Here is an 18,232-nt window from a genome sequence, read left to right on the forward strand (position 1 = left end):
AGCAATAAAAAAGCCTGAAATGTGGAGGTCAAGAAGCAAGGGGATAAAGTAGAAACTTCCCAAAGTCCAGCTGAGTTACATCTTGCAGAAGAATTGCAAAGAAATAGGAACATTTTCTTCAGTTATATCAAAAAAAAACAAACCAATAAAAAGCAGTAACTTTCTAGATTAAAGATTTGTTCAAGATAAACTAGACCCAGGTCCAAAATCAACAAATGCTATGCCTCTGTTTTCAGTAAGGGTGAGGATGAACTCAGGATGGTGATCCAGAAGAGCAGTACAAAAATACAAAAGTCTGCATCTAAACTAGAAACAAAATTCAAAACATTTTATGTAATAAGGTCAGCAAATAATGTAATCTTTATCTCAAAATAATGAAATAATTAGGGCATAAAGTTACAGATTTAACAGCATGTATTTTCAATAGATCTCTCAGTCTGGGAAGTTATTATTTATTAGTGGTAAAAGCAATAATATTGCCCTTCAAATCCTAATTTCAAAAAGATTTGGAAATTGATTTAAGTAGTTAATAACCCATTAGCCTGATATTGGGCATGCCAAAGAATGTAAGTAGAAGAAAAGAGTAAAGATGAGTAATAAATGGACGTTAAAAATACATGAAAAGAGATAAAGAATAACACAAGTTTCTGAAATATAGATTGTACCAGAATATCCTTCCATCTTTCTTCTGCAGGACTGCTCATTTTCTTCTTTCCTTTTTTAATATGAGGGAAGTAGTTGAGCAGAGGGTAAGATTATTGTAAGAACTGTAAAATCTGTGGAGGTAGCAATGGAAGTAGCTGAAGGACTGGGTGCACCTCAATTGGTAATTTTTTTAATTACATTGCCATAGGATGCACATTATGAAATTTACAGATGACAAGAAAATCCAAGGACTTTGTATCAAAATATCTAACAAATGCCAAAGAAGTTGATAACGTCCTTTGCATACTGTAATACTACAAAATCAGAACAACAAAGTGAATTGGCTCTTGCAAACACTGGCATTTTTATTTATCTCCTTCAGCACATAGAAATAAATATTTAGAAATTAAAAGTAATTTCTTCTTTGAGATGGGAAGCCATCACCAGAAAGAAAACAAAATTAACACTTCTAATTGAGCTGTAGCATATATTACTGACATAACTCCAAGAGAGAAAATAAACCAGAGGAATGTGACTCTCTGGAATACTAAGTATATTCATGTCATTACATTCATAGGGAGATTCATGCAAAATAAGCATAATGGAGAGAGAAGTTGCTAGGATTAAGAATGCAGTGTATAAAGCAAAAGAAGGTTGATTTAAAAAATATTCAGGTACAAAAAAAACCTGGAAACAGAGCTGTGTAAGATTAAAAAGTTTACACAAGAAGAACTGGAAATTACTATGACTGAATTTAAAGTAGGAATTAGTAAGTTTTTTAACCTGCATTACCTACAATGTGAGGTCCTGGAAAAATCTTCAATTAGGAGTCATGGGGACAAACTACCTCATCAGTTTCAAGATACAGCTTGAAAAATTCTTTTGATAAAGTATCCTTTAGCAACATGAGACTTGACTCAGTGTCTAGCTATCTTAAATCTATGTTCTTAATTAAAGATGTTCTATAAGTTCTGCTTATGTTAAGTATATTGCATTTCCAATGTGTTTTACAGCTTAAAGGGATTTCCAAAAAATGGTTCACAAACCTGGAAAGATTTAATGAACATTTTTTTCTGAATTTCATCAGCAGATCTGCTTATTGAAGCAGGATTTTAAATCTGTCATACTGATACTATTGCATTTTCAATCAGATACCAAACCCTAGGTTTTTAGATATAATTATTCTGTTGTAGCAGATTTATTAAATTATAAGTGTTTTGCAGGAGAAACAAGTATGTGTAAGATTGATAAGTATCCGGGTGACTTTGTACATCTGACTCAACTTTCTTTTCCAAAGTTTACATGAGGTTTTTCATACATTTCTCAGAAGATTGATGAAGAAGGATGATCCATCTGGCAATAATTTGGTTCTGTAACAATATTTGTGTTTGCTGGCCCAAACACAACACAGACTACTCATAGTCATACACACTCAAAGGTGTAATACTGATCCAGAGTTTTGCACAAGTGGAAACTATCACTGGCATTCAAAACACAGCTTTTGATATATTAGGTGCTCACATTCTGTCTTACAGCATCCTTAGGCAGGTTTCTTTCCTGACAGAGATCTGCTTTGGAACACACTGGAAGGTTTTTCTTTCTAACTGTGGCCAGCAGACAAGTCCTCTAGTTACTGTGTTAGTCCTCACAGCAAGGTTTGACTCTGTTACTTTCCCCATCAATAGCAAGCACTTCCCAAAGCACCTCCATTAACACAGAGAACCAGAGTAACACCAAGACATGGAAAATTGTACTTGCCTTTACATAGCTAATTTTAGAGAAGAAAAGTTGATTTTCTGTGTGTGGAATTGCTCTCCTGCAAAACTAAATAGAGTTGTGTGAAGAGGGTAATCAACCTAGGGAGGGCTTCTAGGTGGAGTTGAGCAAGCTTTTGTAGGATTGCTGCTGGGAGAAGAAGAGTCATGAAGGAAGACTGAGACCTTAGGGCTTATTTCGGAAGGATCTTTCTAAGTTTTCTACTGTTCATCATTGAGTCTTCTGGTCCTTTGGATTCACTTTTCTGTTTTTCTTTCCCAATGAGTCTGTGAGGTAAACTGCCCCTCTTGCTTCTTCTCCTCTTCTTCTTTCCAGTTTCTTCCCCAGCAACAGGAAGTGCGGTGCAACAAAATGGCCTATATCCTCCTAAAAGGACTCCCCATTGTGGATCCCAGAAGCCAGGAGGAGTCCCAGTAGGCGAGAAAGAGAAGCCTACAAAAAAGCCTGTCATTCAAACCTTTCAGCTAAGAACTGGCAGAACCATTTCAGGTTTAGCTGGTATATTCAGCTCAATGTCCCAGGAAAGTACAAAGAGCCATCCTTGTCTACCAGATCAAGTTAAGAGAATAATCTGGAAAATGCTGGGCTTTAGCTTCATTCTGTTCTTTGTAAAATATCCAGAGTACTCTCTCTGTCCCTGTGAAAGACCAGAGTCCTGTTGGCACCCTGTCTCCATCAGGACTTCATCCAATTAAATCAGTGGCAGATAGGGGTCATTGGAAACAGCAGATCATTAATCCAAAAAACATACTCTCTGATGCTATTATTTCTATATGACATAATGTTGCTACCTTTGCCATGCACTGATCATACTGATAAAAATCTTTTAGCAGTAGCAGGACAATCTGAAAAGACCAAATGCAGATAAATATTCCACACTTACCTAAAACTGGATTATTTTGCTAAAAATTTTATCTATACCACTATATCCATCCCCAGTTTAGGGATATCTAAATAAAGTTTAGGATTTATCTTTCAGCTTTGGCCATTATCTCTTGATTTCTCTTTCTTTGCTAATTTCAAAAACGGTATCTAGCCTGGGGCTAAGCAGTCATAACCAGCCTGCTTGTTAAGCAGATAGTGCTTTTTAACTGCTTGTTCTTTGTGCTGTGCTCTGGAGATATATCAAAATACAAAAGAAACACAAGTAAACTTGGGACATCAAGAGAAACAAGATCAGTCTAACAATTCGGGGAGGGTCATTCTGTTGTAAGTGGAATTTGATGTCAGCTGAAGCTTAAAGAACTGTAAAGTTCCATCTGATAACTGCATTTCTTCTGAGCTATTTTTAATTAAGTATTCTTTCCTGAACTCATACAGGGGATTAGAAGTGTTAATCACATACCTAAAAATGAATACTAATTAATATATGCTGTCTGTTTCTCATGATAATTTTGGCTAGTTAGGACATATTTTCACCCATGTCATCAGCTCCTGTGCAGGCAGTTTAACACATGTCCTTATGGAAAGAAAAAAAAAAAAAACAACTTAGGGAGATGGATATCGATGACTTATTTTATTTTCATTTTTAGGCTTGAATTTTTTGTAAACTTGTTGCTTTTAAAATCGTCATTCATTAAAAACTGCACCATGATATAGACTTAGCACACTGTGAGAATTACACCATCTCATAGTACTGTTAGTAAATTATGAGTTTTCAGAGGAGTTACTCATGCAATTACCTTGTCTGCAAGTTAACCACTGGAATGTGCTACTGCCGTGTTATAATGTGGCTTCTTAAAAAGTCATGAGATACATTGAAGTCAAATGACTGTGGGTTTCTCATACCACTAATGAAAACAAAATAATAAGAAAGTGTAAACAGCTAATTCATTTTATTATGCAATAAAGTAATTATGTTTTCTATTTCATAATGGGCTAACTTGATTACAATTCATTTTAAAGAGCTACACAAACAGCTGAGAATTCTGATACCCACCAAGACAGAGATCTGACTGAAAGTAGGAATCTCATAAAAACTCATAATCTCTTATTGCCAGTTTCTCTGCAGAGCAGCAATAGTCAACTCTCCTATTACCATGTCTATTTCAAAACCTTTGTAATTTTTATTATCTTAAAGGTGGTCTTTCATTGTCACTTCCTATAAAATGTTGGCTTTTGTCATTCCTTTTGTGGTGATCAAGCAATCTTGTATGTAGTCTTTAGTGTCATCTGAAAAAACACTAACAGGAATAAAGCTTAACCTACACTTTTTCTTTAGTAGATATCTCCTTTGCGTTTTCCATATTTGGCTTTACTTAAATTCTTTTGCTTCACCAGGAACTTGTCATGACATTTGATTGACTACTTTGGGCATAAGAAGACAGACACATACAGAGAGTTATCTTTAACCTCATTTAGGAATAATAGAGCACCAGGCTGGAAGGGACAGCAAGTATCATCTAGTCCAACCTTCCCTGGCAAAAGCATAGTCTAGACTAGATGTCCCTGCACCCTGTCAGCTAAATCTTGAAAGTGCCTCATGCTGCAGAGTCCACCACATTCCCAGGGAGGTTATTCCAATGGCTGATTGTTCTCATCATGAAAAATTTTTCACTTGTGTCCAATTAGAATCTCCCCGGGATTAACTTGTACCCCTTAACCCTCTGCTTTTCCATGTGACTCCTTGAAAAAAGGGAGTCTCCATCTTCTTTTTAGGCATCCTTTAAATACTGGAACATGGTGGTAAGGTCTCCCTGAGCTTTCTTTTCCCAGTGCTGAACAAGCCCAGCTCTCTCAGCCTTTCCTAACACCACAGGCTGCCCAGTCCTTTGGTTATCTTTGTGGCCTTTCTTTGGACCCTTTCTAGCCTGTCCTCGTCTGTTTTGTGCATTTGGGACTAAAACTGAATACAGTAATCCATGTATGGCTTCACAGGTGGTGAGTAGAGTGGGATGACTTCTTTATCTCTGTTGATGACACCTTTGTTGATGTAACCCAGCATCCTTTTGTCTTTCTTTGCTGCAGCAGCATCACACTGTTCACTCTTAATGTGCTTACTGTTCACAAGGACCCCCACAGAGCTACTCCCTAGCTGGGTAGATCCCAGCCTATGCTTCACTCTTGGAATGTGTTTATAGCCAGGTATAAGACCTTGCACGTGTGCTTGCTGAACTTTGTAAGATTCTTGTTACCTCACTCTTCCAGACTATCCAGGTCATTCTGCAGGGTGGCTCTCCATTCCAAAGTGTCTGAATACTTAAGTCTGACCAGCGGGGTGAGTCAACAGATAAGATCTGCATATGTGTGTATCCATCTGCTAGCTGAAATGGGCTTTGCTAAATGAGGTTCTAAAATCTATATTATAAGGAGACCTAACAAATAAAGAATTAAAGGCATCTTCATGCTGGGCCAGAATTCCAGAATCAGCACTGAAAAGAAGATGTATGCTTTTTACAACCTAAAATGATTTCTATTTGGGGTTTTTAAAGGTAAGGAACTTCAGTGATTGTGCTTTCTCCCCTGTAGCTGTCCAAATTGTTCTCTAGTACCCTGTCATAACTTCTGAGCCAAAGGCTAATTTCAGCCTAATTTGATATGAGGGGGGCAATTCTCAGATAAATCAAGGCTTTGCTGCCAACTGAAAGAAGGACACCTCGGACTTAGCTCATGGCCTGTTCCAACAGGCAGCAGCTAACCAGCCAGGCAGCTCACTTCTAACACTAACAGTCTATCATGTGTTTCTTTTGACCTAGTCCAAATAGGCAGGAATGAAAGAAGGACCTGAGGGTAATGGAAAAAAATCAGGACAGTGTCAGTTATGATGTGCTAGGGAAATTAGGAAATAAATAGGAAATTCTGTAGTAAATTAGGCTTTAATTCCAGTCCTCATTAGACAGCTTGCTTTTTTATGTCAGGCTAACCTGTATGCCCCCAAGTCCAGCATAATTCCAACCATCAGATATTCACCTTAAGGAATTTTTTACCTGACTTTTTTTTTCTAGTGAAAAGCAGTAAGGGAAATTAGAAGAATTGGAAGTGTTGAATGTACAGTGTTAGGCAGTATTTTAACATTGCTGTCAGGGCTGAATTGAAAACCCTTTATTAAGAACTTCTAGAAAATTTCTATTTTCACCCTAATAACTCTGTTGCCTCAGAGAAAGAGGCACTGACAAAGGTGACACAGAGGAGAAATCATCACAGATTGGATATGAGTGGGTAAGGGAGTGGAACTGGGCCTTTCTGACTGAGCAGCTCAGCAGTCATCTCTAACCACAGCCCAAGTCTTGAGGCGTTTTAGCAAATTTAATTTAAAACTCAAGAAAATCCAACCTCCATAGATATTTATTCTTCTACACCTTATAGAATCATAGAATAGTCAGGGTTGGAAAGGACCTTAAGATCATCTAGTTCCAACCCCTCTGCCATTGGCAGGGACACCTCACAATAAACCATAGCACCCAAGGCTTCATCCAACCTGGCCTTAAACACTGCCAGGGATGGAGCATTCACATCCTCCCTGAGCAACCCATTCCAGTACCTCACAACCCTCACAGTAAAGAATTTCTTCCTTATAGCCAATCTAAACCTCTGCTGTTTAAGTTTCAACCCATTACCCCTTGTCCTATCACTACAGTCCCTAATGATAGTCCCTCACCAGCATCCCTGTAGGCCCCCTTCAGATACTGGAAGGCTGCTATGAGGTCTCCATGCAGCCTTCTCTTCTCCAGCCTGAACAGCCCCAACTTTCTCAGCCTGTCTTCATATGGGAGGTGCTCCAGTCCCTGATCATCCTCGTGGGTCTCCTCTGGGCTTGTTCCAATAGTTCCATGTCCTTTCTATGTTAAGGACACCAGAACTGCACACAATACTCCAAGCGGGGTCTCACAAGAGCAGAGTAGAGGGCCAAGATCACCTGTTTTAGTTGAAAGTTTGAAAGACTTAAAGCTTTTGGATGTGCCAAATATGTGGAAAGAGTGCATAAAACTATTCAGGTGTGCACAATAACAGAAAATTACATCAGGGTTGATAGATGCTGATATTCAGGTTTCCCATCTTGGTCGTAATTACTCCATGTCACTCAAATACTACTGCAGTGTGCAACAATCTCTAGATGTTAGTAATAATACCACAGCTCCTGGATTTAATATTTGTCTTTTGTTGGCAGGCACAATGGAATAAAAATCCAAAGTTGCTGAATTACCTTGACACCAGCATCCCATTGCTTTAATAGGGCATCTAGTATCCTGAGATACATTTGAAACATTTTATTAATGATACTTAGTATTCCTTGGGTTCAATAGAATTCAATCAGGACAGACTGCAGGGCTTTTTGAGCCGAGATAGAAAATGAAGATTTCCCCTTAGAAAAGCATTAGGTGGTGAAGGACCGTTTTTTCAGAGTAGATGTTTAAGAGCATATTGAGATTTTGAAGTTGATTTACCCACTCCATAATAGAACCATTTAAGGTAGAACCCATTCTTAGTTAAGAAATGTGATGATTTGTTACTGCAAATCATAGAAAACTAATGGCTTTGCCATAGCAAAGGAAAGTAGAGGTATATTATATTTGAGTTACTTTCAATCTATTTTTTTACAATTCAAAAAAGAGGAAAAAATAAGTAAACTCCAGAGCATATAAAATAGTCTCACTAGCCAAAAAAGACTCCTTTATTTAACAGATGTAAATACGTTGTTGGGAAAAATACCAATTTATAAAAATGCAAGCTAAGAAGCAATACTTTTGTCACAAAACTCATGAGCACAACAGATCTGCATCTTCAATTTTGACATACTCATGAGAAAATGAGTTATGGAAACTGTGAAGATTTAGCTCTTGAAGTTAACATGAATTTTTTTTTTGCTTTCAGGAAAGTCAGATTTTCTTTGCAGTACATTTTACTAATAAATATTACACAAATAGCTCAAATTGTTTTACAGTAGTAAGTAATATTTTAATGTGTGATTTTTTCCTCTGTTTGCTATGATTCACAGAATTCCTATCTTTCTATTCTTTCTGTTTTAACAGTTCAAAACTAGCTATGAAAAGAGAATGTTTAAAGTAGGTATTCCATCCAATGACACTTCCACAGTGGCTTCCATAATAACCAATGTGTCAGAAGCAATGGAAACCCTCACCCAGCTGAAAGAGGAAATAGTTCCTGTTCCAGGTTCTGTAAATGGAGTGAATGCCCTTGGCTTGGTGGTTTTCTCAATAAGCTTTGGCCTGGTGATTGGAAGCATGAGAGAACAAGGTCAAGCACTAAAAGACTTCTTTGATAGCCTTAATGAGGCAATAATGAGATTGGTAGCTCTAATCATGTGGTAAGTGACTCTTTGATAAAATACCATTTTAAGTTATTAACACTTTTTCATCACAGTCAGGTACTGGATAGCAACAGTCTATTTGGCAGGAAATCAGACAATAAGATCTTAACTACCTCAAGCTTTTTTCATACATGAAAACAAGAACTGTAATTCTATATGTCTGCAATTTTGTTGACACACAACAAAGCATTGATATTTTGTTCAGTACAATGTCAACAATCTACTCTTTCATTGCGTTTATCTTTAGACATAAGAAAAATCAGGGTCTGTGGCAGAACTGGCTAAACTTATACTGAGACATTCTATGTCTTCATAAGGATAGCAGTCACGACAGTATGCTATCGAAGTTTCCTAATATCTTAATCTGACTTTATCAAAAGAAACCGACAAATCTCTCCCATAATCTTATTTCTACACAGCAAGACCTAGTTATCATTAGTTTCCAACATAACTGGTTCCTGCAGTTGGGTAGTGTATATGCGTGTCCTTGCATTGTAGCTGCACTGCTTAAACACACACATAATTTTCCTACTTCCTTTATTGTGTTCAATAGGTAAATAAACTCAATACCTTTTCCCTTATTAGCTGTGAAATCTTTTCAGTGACAAAGAATCATTATTTGTGGACAGAAGGTTAATTAGAGAGCAGTGTTATTTCTGAGAATTTTTTACATGGATTTGATGGCTTAAAAATGCAATAGAGATATGCTGGGCGAATTTTGTTCTGTGGTAACTTAGTATGAACAGACAAATGGACATTTATAGATATAAAGCTGTACCAAATGTCCAGCTGCAGCAGAATTACATTAGGGTTTATGCTCAGCACTATCTCTTTCTTCATCTATACTTGTGTTTACCCATAAGAAAAAATAGATCATACCACATTGGTTGCTGTCCCGCAATGCAACTAAAATCTGTCATACAGAGGGTTTCATGCTTATGTATTTATCAAGTGCCCCACTGTATAAAATGGCGTATGGCCAGAAGCAGCTTGAAATTATCAGATGTTTCCCAACAACATGGGAAACTGCACTGGTGAGGGGACAGAACAAGGTGCATGGCCTAATCTACAAGTATGTCTATTGAGCCTTCATTCATACAGACAGAATTATAACAGAATCAGCTAAACTAGCTTTTAAATCACATTTGAATTCCAAAGGGCCCCAGTCTCCCTACATATCTGATTGGCATGCTGTGCATCTTGAAATCCTTATCAGATCCTGAATCCAGTGGAGCCTATCAGAAACATTCACCAGTGTGGTTTAATCCAGGTTGAACTGTGAGAAATTAAACTCTTGAAATGCTTCTGAATGATTACAGACATCCTAACTGAGAAATCCTATGATCATTCTTGGATATAAGACAAAAAGTCTTTATGGGGGTGTGAATTTCTACTTTTAGTACAATACTGATTTTGTTTCTTGTTTGAAGGTATGCTCCACTTGGAATCCTCTTCTTGATTGCTGGAAAAATTGTTGAGATGGAAGATATGGGTGTGATCGGTGGTCAGCTTGCCATGTATACCGTAAACAGTTATCATCGGTTTACTAATTCATGCTGTCATTGTCCTACCTCTTCTCTACTTCCTGATCACTCGTAAGAACCCTTGGGTATTTATTGGAGGCTTAATCCAGGCATTAGTCACAGCTTTGGGAACGTCTTCCAGGTATAATACAGTATTTTAAGGCCATATGTTTTTTTATATTGCTGATTTAAAAAACAATTGTTCATTGTAATTGGTTATTCAAGGTTTCACTTGGGCACTTTATTTCTGCTGCTCTCCAATAGAGATAATTGTTTTCATTATACTGACTTGAATTTGATTTTCTATAAAAATCACTAAACAGAGATTAAATTAGTCTGTTTGGTGATGCTGACTGTGTGGTTGGAATCCTTGTGCTTTAGTCTTGATGTTTTAAGATTTTCAGGTAGTTTGTAATGGCATGTGACCAAAACAACATTGATCACATACTGATTTTCCAGCTATTGCTGAACAGTATTTACACAGCATTGAGACCTTCTTTATTTCTCATTCAACCCTTCAGTGAGTAGATAGAGAGATGTGCAATAGATTGAGAGGACACACAACCAGGAAGATTCCATGCCATATACAGTATGCTCAGCAATCAAAAGGCAAAAGAGGTGATTTTAGGTAGGCTAGCCACGTTTTACTAGGGAACTGACTGGGCATTGGTCTTGTCTGTGGGAGGCTGTGATTGCCTTTGCATCACTTGTTCTATTTTGCTTTTTTCTCTTTTCTTCCATTTATCATTCACTTATTAAATGTTTTATTTTAATCCCACAAATCTCAACCCCCGCATCTGCTTATTTTTAGTGTTGCTTTCCTCTTTGCCCCTTTCACTCAGGGTATAAAGGCATGTAAGTAAGTGGCTATGTGGTGCTTTGCTGCCTACTGGTGTTAACCCACAAGTGATGAAGTAATGCAACTGTCCATCAAATGCCCTTTCCAGGGGAACTAGCAAATAAATAAGAGAAAACATGGCTGTTTACTGAAGGCCTCAATAGCTCAATTTGTATAACTTAAGGAAAACAATGCTTAGGGATGATTCAGTAATAACTCCATGACTCAAAAAATGAGAAGTAGGATTCTTCTGCCCAGCAGCAGAATCTCATGACGAATTACTGAAATTTGACACATTCAGACTAGGTGTTGCACAGAGAGTGATAGTAATTAACCAGTGGAAAAAAATCCAAGAGCATCAGGAGAATCTCCATCATTAGAAACATTTAAAGGTCTTTGCTTTTTTTAGAAAAATATTCTGCCAGATCACATAAAAACTAAGGCATACAGAACAATCTCTCTTGTCATCACAGTGTGTGGCACTCTTCATTCCCTTTTTGTAGAATTCATCGTGTATATTAACTTCTTTCTTTTTGTTTTAGTTCTGCCACACTACCTGTTACATTCAAGTGTCTAGAAGAAATAAACGGAGTGGACAAACGAGTTACAAGATTTGTACTCCCAGTTGGTGCTACAATTAATATGGATGGAACTGCTTTATATGAGGCTTTGGCTGCAATTTTCATTGCACAGGTTAACAACTTTGATCTGAACTTTGGGCAGATTATCACAATCAGGTACAGAAACCATTACCTATATCTTATAAAAGTGTTCTGTAATGACACCTTGCTGTTGTATGTGGGATTAAACAAAAGCATCTAGAGCTAAAACCAAGAACTGCTACAGTAGCTGAAGAGCTGTAATGATTTACATCTTCTGCACATACTTTCCATTAGTATACCTTCAGAAAATTGTAACTTGACACTTAGTAGAGGCAACTAGAACAGTTTTCAATTACTTTTACGTTTTGTTTCTTAAGAACTCATGCAGCTGTTGGGAGCTATAGACTTACAATCAGTATCATGTAGTTTATAATGCCTGTACAAAGCAATAGCATAAAGCAGCAGAGTACTAATGCTAGAAGAAGTACTGTTTTCCTAGTCCTGAAAGTACAGGATACAAGTAGAACAAGCTGTGTAAGGAGCAGTAACACCATTAATTACATCAGCTGATACAGGTGGAGAAGATAGGTACATTTTCAAGCACACAAGCCTTTATGTTTGAAATAGAACAGTAAACAACCCACTAAGTAGCACCCATGATAAGTGATCTGCATTTATTTCCTTATATTACTCAAATAGTTAGAGAGAAAAGGGTGATGGGTACATGTGCAGAAGAAAGAAATGTCCATTTCTTCCAAATGTGAATTTCTTCCAAATGTTGGCAAGGCAAAAGAGGGACACTGTAGGACAGGGAGACACATATTTATCACTTGGGAACACTTAAAGTTCATATATGGAAAACTGGGAAGGTAGAAGATTTTTAAGAAGTACTTGTCTCCATAAAAACCACTAGCATAATTAAATATTCATCAACAGAAGGCAAAACTCTGCCTTCATGCTCCGAGGCAATCGTCCACATTCATTAGTACTAGAGCTGCTCCTGCCAAATAACCTGACAAAACAAATTCTTCCTAAACTAGGTGTGAACAATCATATTTATGTCAAGTTACTAGACTGCATGATTCAGGGTTTCTGGCAGGCTTCTGTTTTCTGATGGCAGAACGCCAACTGCTGGAGGACATATACTTCACCTGGTGTGAAGTATATGTACAGTGAGATGGACAGAGAATAAAAGTTCTTGCATTAGATCTGCCAGAACAAAATTACCTCCTCAGATTGTTTTTTAACATGCTTAAGCTTGTGGTGTGAGTTTACTCAGTGGTTTGGGGCAGGTAGGTATAATGTTTTTGTCTGGCCCTTAGCATCCAGCAGGGGATTTAACACCTAAAAAAACACATGTTTCAAGGGTTCTGGATAAAGGTTTAGTGTAAACATTTTTGGGTTAAGATCCACACTCCCCTACAGCTATGCAGTGTTCAGCTAAGGGACTGGACTCATCTTCTTATTTACTAGTGAGTAAATGCCATCTTGTTTCATATCTGGTTTTAATGTTTGCCAGATGATAAGGGGACTTTATTATGGAAGTTGATTAATTGCTCTTGCCGTCTCTTTGCACAGCATCACAGCTACAGCTGCCAGTATTGGGGCTGCAGGCATTCCCCAAGCTGGACTGGTCACCATGGTCATTGTACTTACATCAGTAGGTTTGCCTACAGATGATATCACTCTTATCATTGCAGTGGACTGGTTCTTGTAAGTATTTTTATGGAGTCACTAAGGTCTTGGACCATATTTAGAAGTGCAATTGCCAGGGACATCCTGGCAATACTGCAGTCAATAGTGTACTTCATTTTACTGTGGAAGGCAGTTGGAAAGAAGTGCCTAAAAAAAAAATTAAAAATCACAATTTCTTGCAATTAAGGGATTTTCTTAGAGCAGATGGTGGAGGGTGTTACTTAATGAAAAGGGTTACTTAGAAACCTGGATCTTTAAGGTACTGAGAAAGGTGTTCCAGACACACTGTAATTAAGTTAGCAAAAAATTGCTTCAGTCTTCTGTTTTCTGTAGGATGGTGATGAAAACCCTTCCATCAATCAGGCTCAGAGTTGATTCAGATCCAACCCACTTCATTGCATCCCTGCTGACTAATCTAGGGAAGGTTCATATGTCTACCCTATGGTAATGAAAAACAGTTGTGTAACTCTCTTATCCAGCTACCCAAGTTTTTCCATTCCTCTGCAGAAGACTGACACTTGTATGTATATGGGGAAACACCTTAAGTCCAGGGACTAAATCAAAGCAGAAGGTTTCCTCCAACCTCTCTTTCACCCTGCATTAGCAAGTTAGCATTTTTAAAGGCTTCGGTCTTCTCAAGTGATTCCTGCAAGAAGTTGCCCATGTTGTTTTCAGAACTTAATGTCTTCAAATGATTAGCTAACCCCATGCCCACAGCCTTATGCAGGTAGACACAGTACTGGCTACTCCTTGTCAAGCTGCTTTCTACATCTTCTGGACAGGGCCCTTTAAGAGGGCTAAATTGTTGTAGTTTTATTTTAATAATTTCAGCATAGTTCCACCCTAAATTATTGACTGTAGTTTATGGTCAGCAGAAAAAAGACCCTAAAAAGATACTTATTCGCTCAAGTGTTCAGAGGATATAAACCCAAACACCAGAGTACAGATATGCCTCCAAGAAGCATCTTCCATATGTTCCTCTTGTCACCTCATCACACAGCTATTTCTTGCTATGAAGTTGCCAAGAGTATTAACACATTTTATGACTCCAAATGCTATTATATTTGTTAATCTCCATAGAATGAATCATGGCATTAAAGGTCAAATAAATATACATAAAATAGCTGAAGCAGTAGCTATATTTATTTTAAGAGCTAGTCTTCATGCTTCAGTGAACAAATGGTGAAATCAAAGGTAACTTTGTGCTTCTCCTTAGGGATCGCCTCCGTACCACTACCAATGTCTTGGGAGATTCCATTGGAGCAGGAATTGTTGAACACTTATCACGACATGAGCTGAAGAACAGGGATGCTGAAATGGGTAATTCTGTGATAGAGGAGAATGAAATGAAGAAACCATACCAACTTATCTCACAAGAAAATGAGAGTGAGAAACCACTAGATAGTGAAACCAAGATGTAAGGTAGAGAAAGAGTGAGTTCAACACTACAAATGTGGAAAACACATACTTTTTCCAGCCATTTTTATCTTGAATTCATCAAGTTCACTTATTCCTTGATTTCTCCCTTTATGCTCGCACCAGAAAGAATTAATGAAAATATGTTCCAAATTAGCAGTGATCATGGTGTATGTTGGCTTCCCACTTAAAAAGAGTTAACAGGCAACAACACTGATCCTGCTAGACATGTGCTAACTGGGGATAAAAAAAAAAGAGAGATTGTCATTTAAATAAAAAAAAATCAGTGAATATGTTGCTCAGTCCTCTGCACCTTTTTTTTTTTAATTAACTGGAAGATAAAAACACTTAACAGAGCCTGAAAATGGTTTTATTTTTTTAAATACCAGTTGTAAAATTCCTAACATTTATAAATACACAATCAATACTTTTAACTTGGTTACTGCATCCAGCTAAGTAAATTAACAGTATTTTTCCCTTTTTATCTGTTGGGTTGTTGTTTGTTTTTTTTTTTTTTAGTTGTTCAAATACTAGCAGGACAATAAAAAGAAGGACAATAATTGAAAGGATAAAAAAATATATAAATTTTAAAAAATACCCAACACCAGCACTTTTATCAGCTGAATTGAAATATTTCTGATAAAGTTATTTCATTTAGACAGAGATTTTTGCATTAGCCTCAGCTGATCTTGGCAAAAAAAATACCCGTGTCAGCTCCTACTGACTTGCAAGCATTTACATATGTATATATGTACTTCCAACCTTGATTTGCCCCCTTAATTTCAATATCACAACCCAGGTGAACAATCTGTGTGTGTGTTTGCAGGAGAAAGGCCATGGGCTGTATTGATTCTGGGACAGAAAATGCCTGTTTTCTCCAAACAGAGAGACAGAACATCTCCTGTTGGGGAAAAAAAAAAAAAAAAAAAAAAGAAAAAAAGAAAAAAAAAAAATCCATTATCTACTTTAAAATCACTTACAAGAATAAAAAGCAGTGCAGCCTTCTGGAGAAGGGGCAGACAGGTGAGATGCTCAGATTCTAAAGGGATTAGATTCTAAATCTGGATCCCTGTGACCAACAGGAGGATTTCTGATTGAAAAACCTCCAAATGTTTGGTCACCCCACTGGTAAGTTATAGAGCTATTAGATGGATTTACTTTTTTCCATCGGGAGAAAAAAGCTCCCTGTTTCAATGTGAAATTTTGAAATCATTGTTTATCACTAGCATCTCAAAAAGAAAAAATAATACCATTAGAAGGTAAAATTAATAGGTGCTTTTTTAACAGAAAAAATATATAAATTATGAAATAGTAAATACTATAATAAATGTTGAACTTTTGATTAGAGAGGATTTTAAAGCACAATATTGTAGGTTTCTTTCAGGGAATAGATACGGAAAGAATGAAAAAAGTGAAACAATGCACTTGTAATCTTGTGGCTTTTTTTGTTCATTTCAAGATTATTCTTTGATGAAGCTATATTCTAGAAATAAAAATCATGTATTTCTTCCTTTTTGCCTTGTACTATTATAGAGGTTAAACTGGAAAGTTTTATAATAAAGTTACAACTGGGGGGATGAAAAAATATTAATCAACAGGCACAATAGTGTTGAGTGATTTTTTAATTAAAATGATTGTCTATTGCTCCCTACCCAAAACTTCTGATGGCAGAAATGACGGATTTCCTTGCAATGTCCCAGTTGCCACAAAAAAAACCCAACATTCAATATGTTAGTTCTGTCACTAAATGAATATAAACACGGTGTACAATAACTATTGTGAAAATGTCAGCATGCTGGTTGAAAAGCAAATCTTTTCCCAGGCAAGACTGGGGTTTTTTTTAAGGACTGAAAAATCCTGCCCATCTTCTCCAATTGAGTAACCCAGACAATACGAGCAGGAACTCTACAGTGAATGAAGTGAGCAGGGTTTAATACAAAGTATTGAGCAGTCAAACCAACAAAGCTCTAAATGAATCTCTGACTGAAAGAGAACAAAAATGGGGGATTTTTTTTTTTGCTAACAGAATGCAAATCTAGGATATAGAGAGGCATTTTCTGATATGTAACTAGAGATATTTTTATATAGATACTGTATTCAGAATGTGTGTATAAACATTAACAGTAGAATTTATGGCATAACAATTTAATTTTTTGTGAAGATTTTGTTTGGAAATACATTGCAAAGACAATGTAAATGGCTGTCTTTCTATGACATCAGCTGAGAAAAAAGAATTGTGTCACAAAGAATGTGATCTTTTTTTATACTAACTTTGTTATGGAAATCAGGTATTATAGAAAGATTCCCTTCCCCATCCCTCACTGGTTCTGCATTGATGTGCACCCAGCGTGGATTGAGAAATATTACTTTGTAGATGTATTTTCAATAAAAATAGTTTTACATTACTGTTTTCTTGTGATTTAGAATTTCTGTTAAAGGTTCTGTAATAGAAGCTTTGCACAAACTGAGAGATGACAGACTCATAATATGAGATTTCAGGAATTCTGGGATATTTTTACAGAAAGGATTTGACATAGCAAGGCTTCATCATTTCAAATACTTGCTTACACTTTCATGATCAAGAATAAGCAAACGGGGAGGAGGAGGGAACATTAAAAATTAAAAGAACCAATGTTCATCTACTTACATTCAAGTTCAAGTGTATAAATTCATATTGATATCTGCAAAATACTAAGAAAAAAAAAAAGGTATTGACATTTTCATTTGTTTGGCTACAGCAAAGCTGCAGTTTCATTTCAGATGTACAATCAGATTGGTCCAAAACCCCCTCTGACGGGGGTATTACAGCATCATAACATTATATTACATAGTTATATTACACTGTCATAGAATCATAGAATAGTTAGGGTTGGAAAGGACCTTAAGATCATCTAGTTCCAACCCCCCTGCCATGGGCAGGGACACCTCACACTAAACCATGTCACCCAAAGCTTCATCCAACCTGGCCTTGAAACCTAGACAATCCACTGTTTTTCTCACAGAAGTGGTTTGTGATGGTGTCAGGGTTTATTCAGCAACAATTTCACATAGCAGTTGTCATCTAATGGAAGTGATGTCTTCCCAGGGGACTGAGAAAGTATAGAAGGCATGAGCTGAACCATTTGCATCTGCAAAGCTGATGAATGCAGCAGGGCAAGTCCTACCTTCCTGAACATAAACCAACAAACCACTGGACGATGACCTCTGTGAATTCATATGTGGTATTTTAAGTGAAAACAATATACAATACAACCAGTTTTGTGGAAGAAGAGAAAACCAATAGAGAAGACATGGTTTTCTAATGTCCATAAGCATAGCTGTTCCCAGTTGTTTTCTAGTTATCTACACATTCATTCACTCAATCCAGGTAAGTATCTTTGTTTTTCTAGAACTACTATCATGATTGAAAGAGCTAAAGAAAGAAGGTTAATATATCACTTAGACATGCTATTCTTCTCTGCCCCCATGC

The 18,232-nt window shown here is 36.9% G+C and overlaps 1 protein-coding gene across 1 annotated transcript in view; it reads left to right on the top strand.

Moving 5' to 3' along the window:
- SLC1A3 (solute carrier family 1 member 3) overlaps nt 1–17,171 on the top strand; it is a 62,250-nt gene extending 45,079 nt beyond the window's left edge. Inside the window, 6 exon segments of the mRNA XM_005151991.4 lie at nt 8,391–8,686; nt 10,120–10,216; nt 10,218–10,354; nt 11,593–11,787; nt 13,231–13,365; nt 14,564–17,171. Of these exon segments, the coding sequence (XP_005152048.1) occupies nt 8,391–8,686; nt 10,120–10,216; nt 10,218–10,354; nt 11,593–11,787; nt 13,231–13,365; nt 14,564–14,768 (1,065 nt within the window). The 3' untranslated portion in view covers nt 14,769–17,171.
- The last annotated feature ends 1,061 nt before the right edge of the window (nt 17,172–18,232 follow it).

Source organism: Melopsittacus undulatus, chromosome Z (genome assembly GCF_012275295.1).
Source record: "Melopsittacus undulatus isolate bMelUnd1 chromosome Z, bMelUnd1.mat.Z, whole genome shotgun sequence".
NCBI lineage: Eukaryota > Metazoa > Chordata > Aves > Psittaciformes > Psittaculidae > Melopsittacus > Melopsittacus undulatus.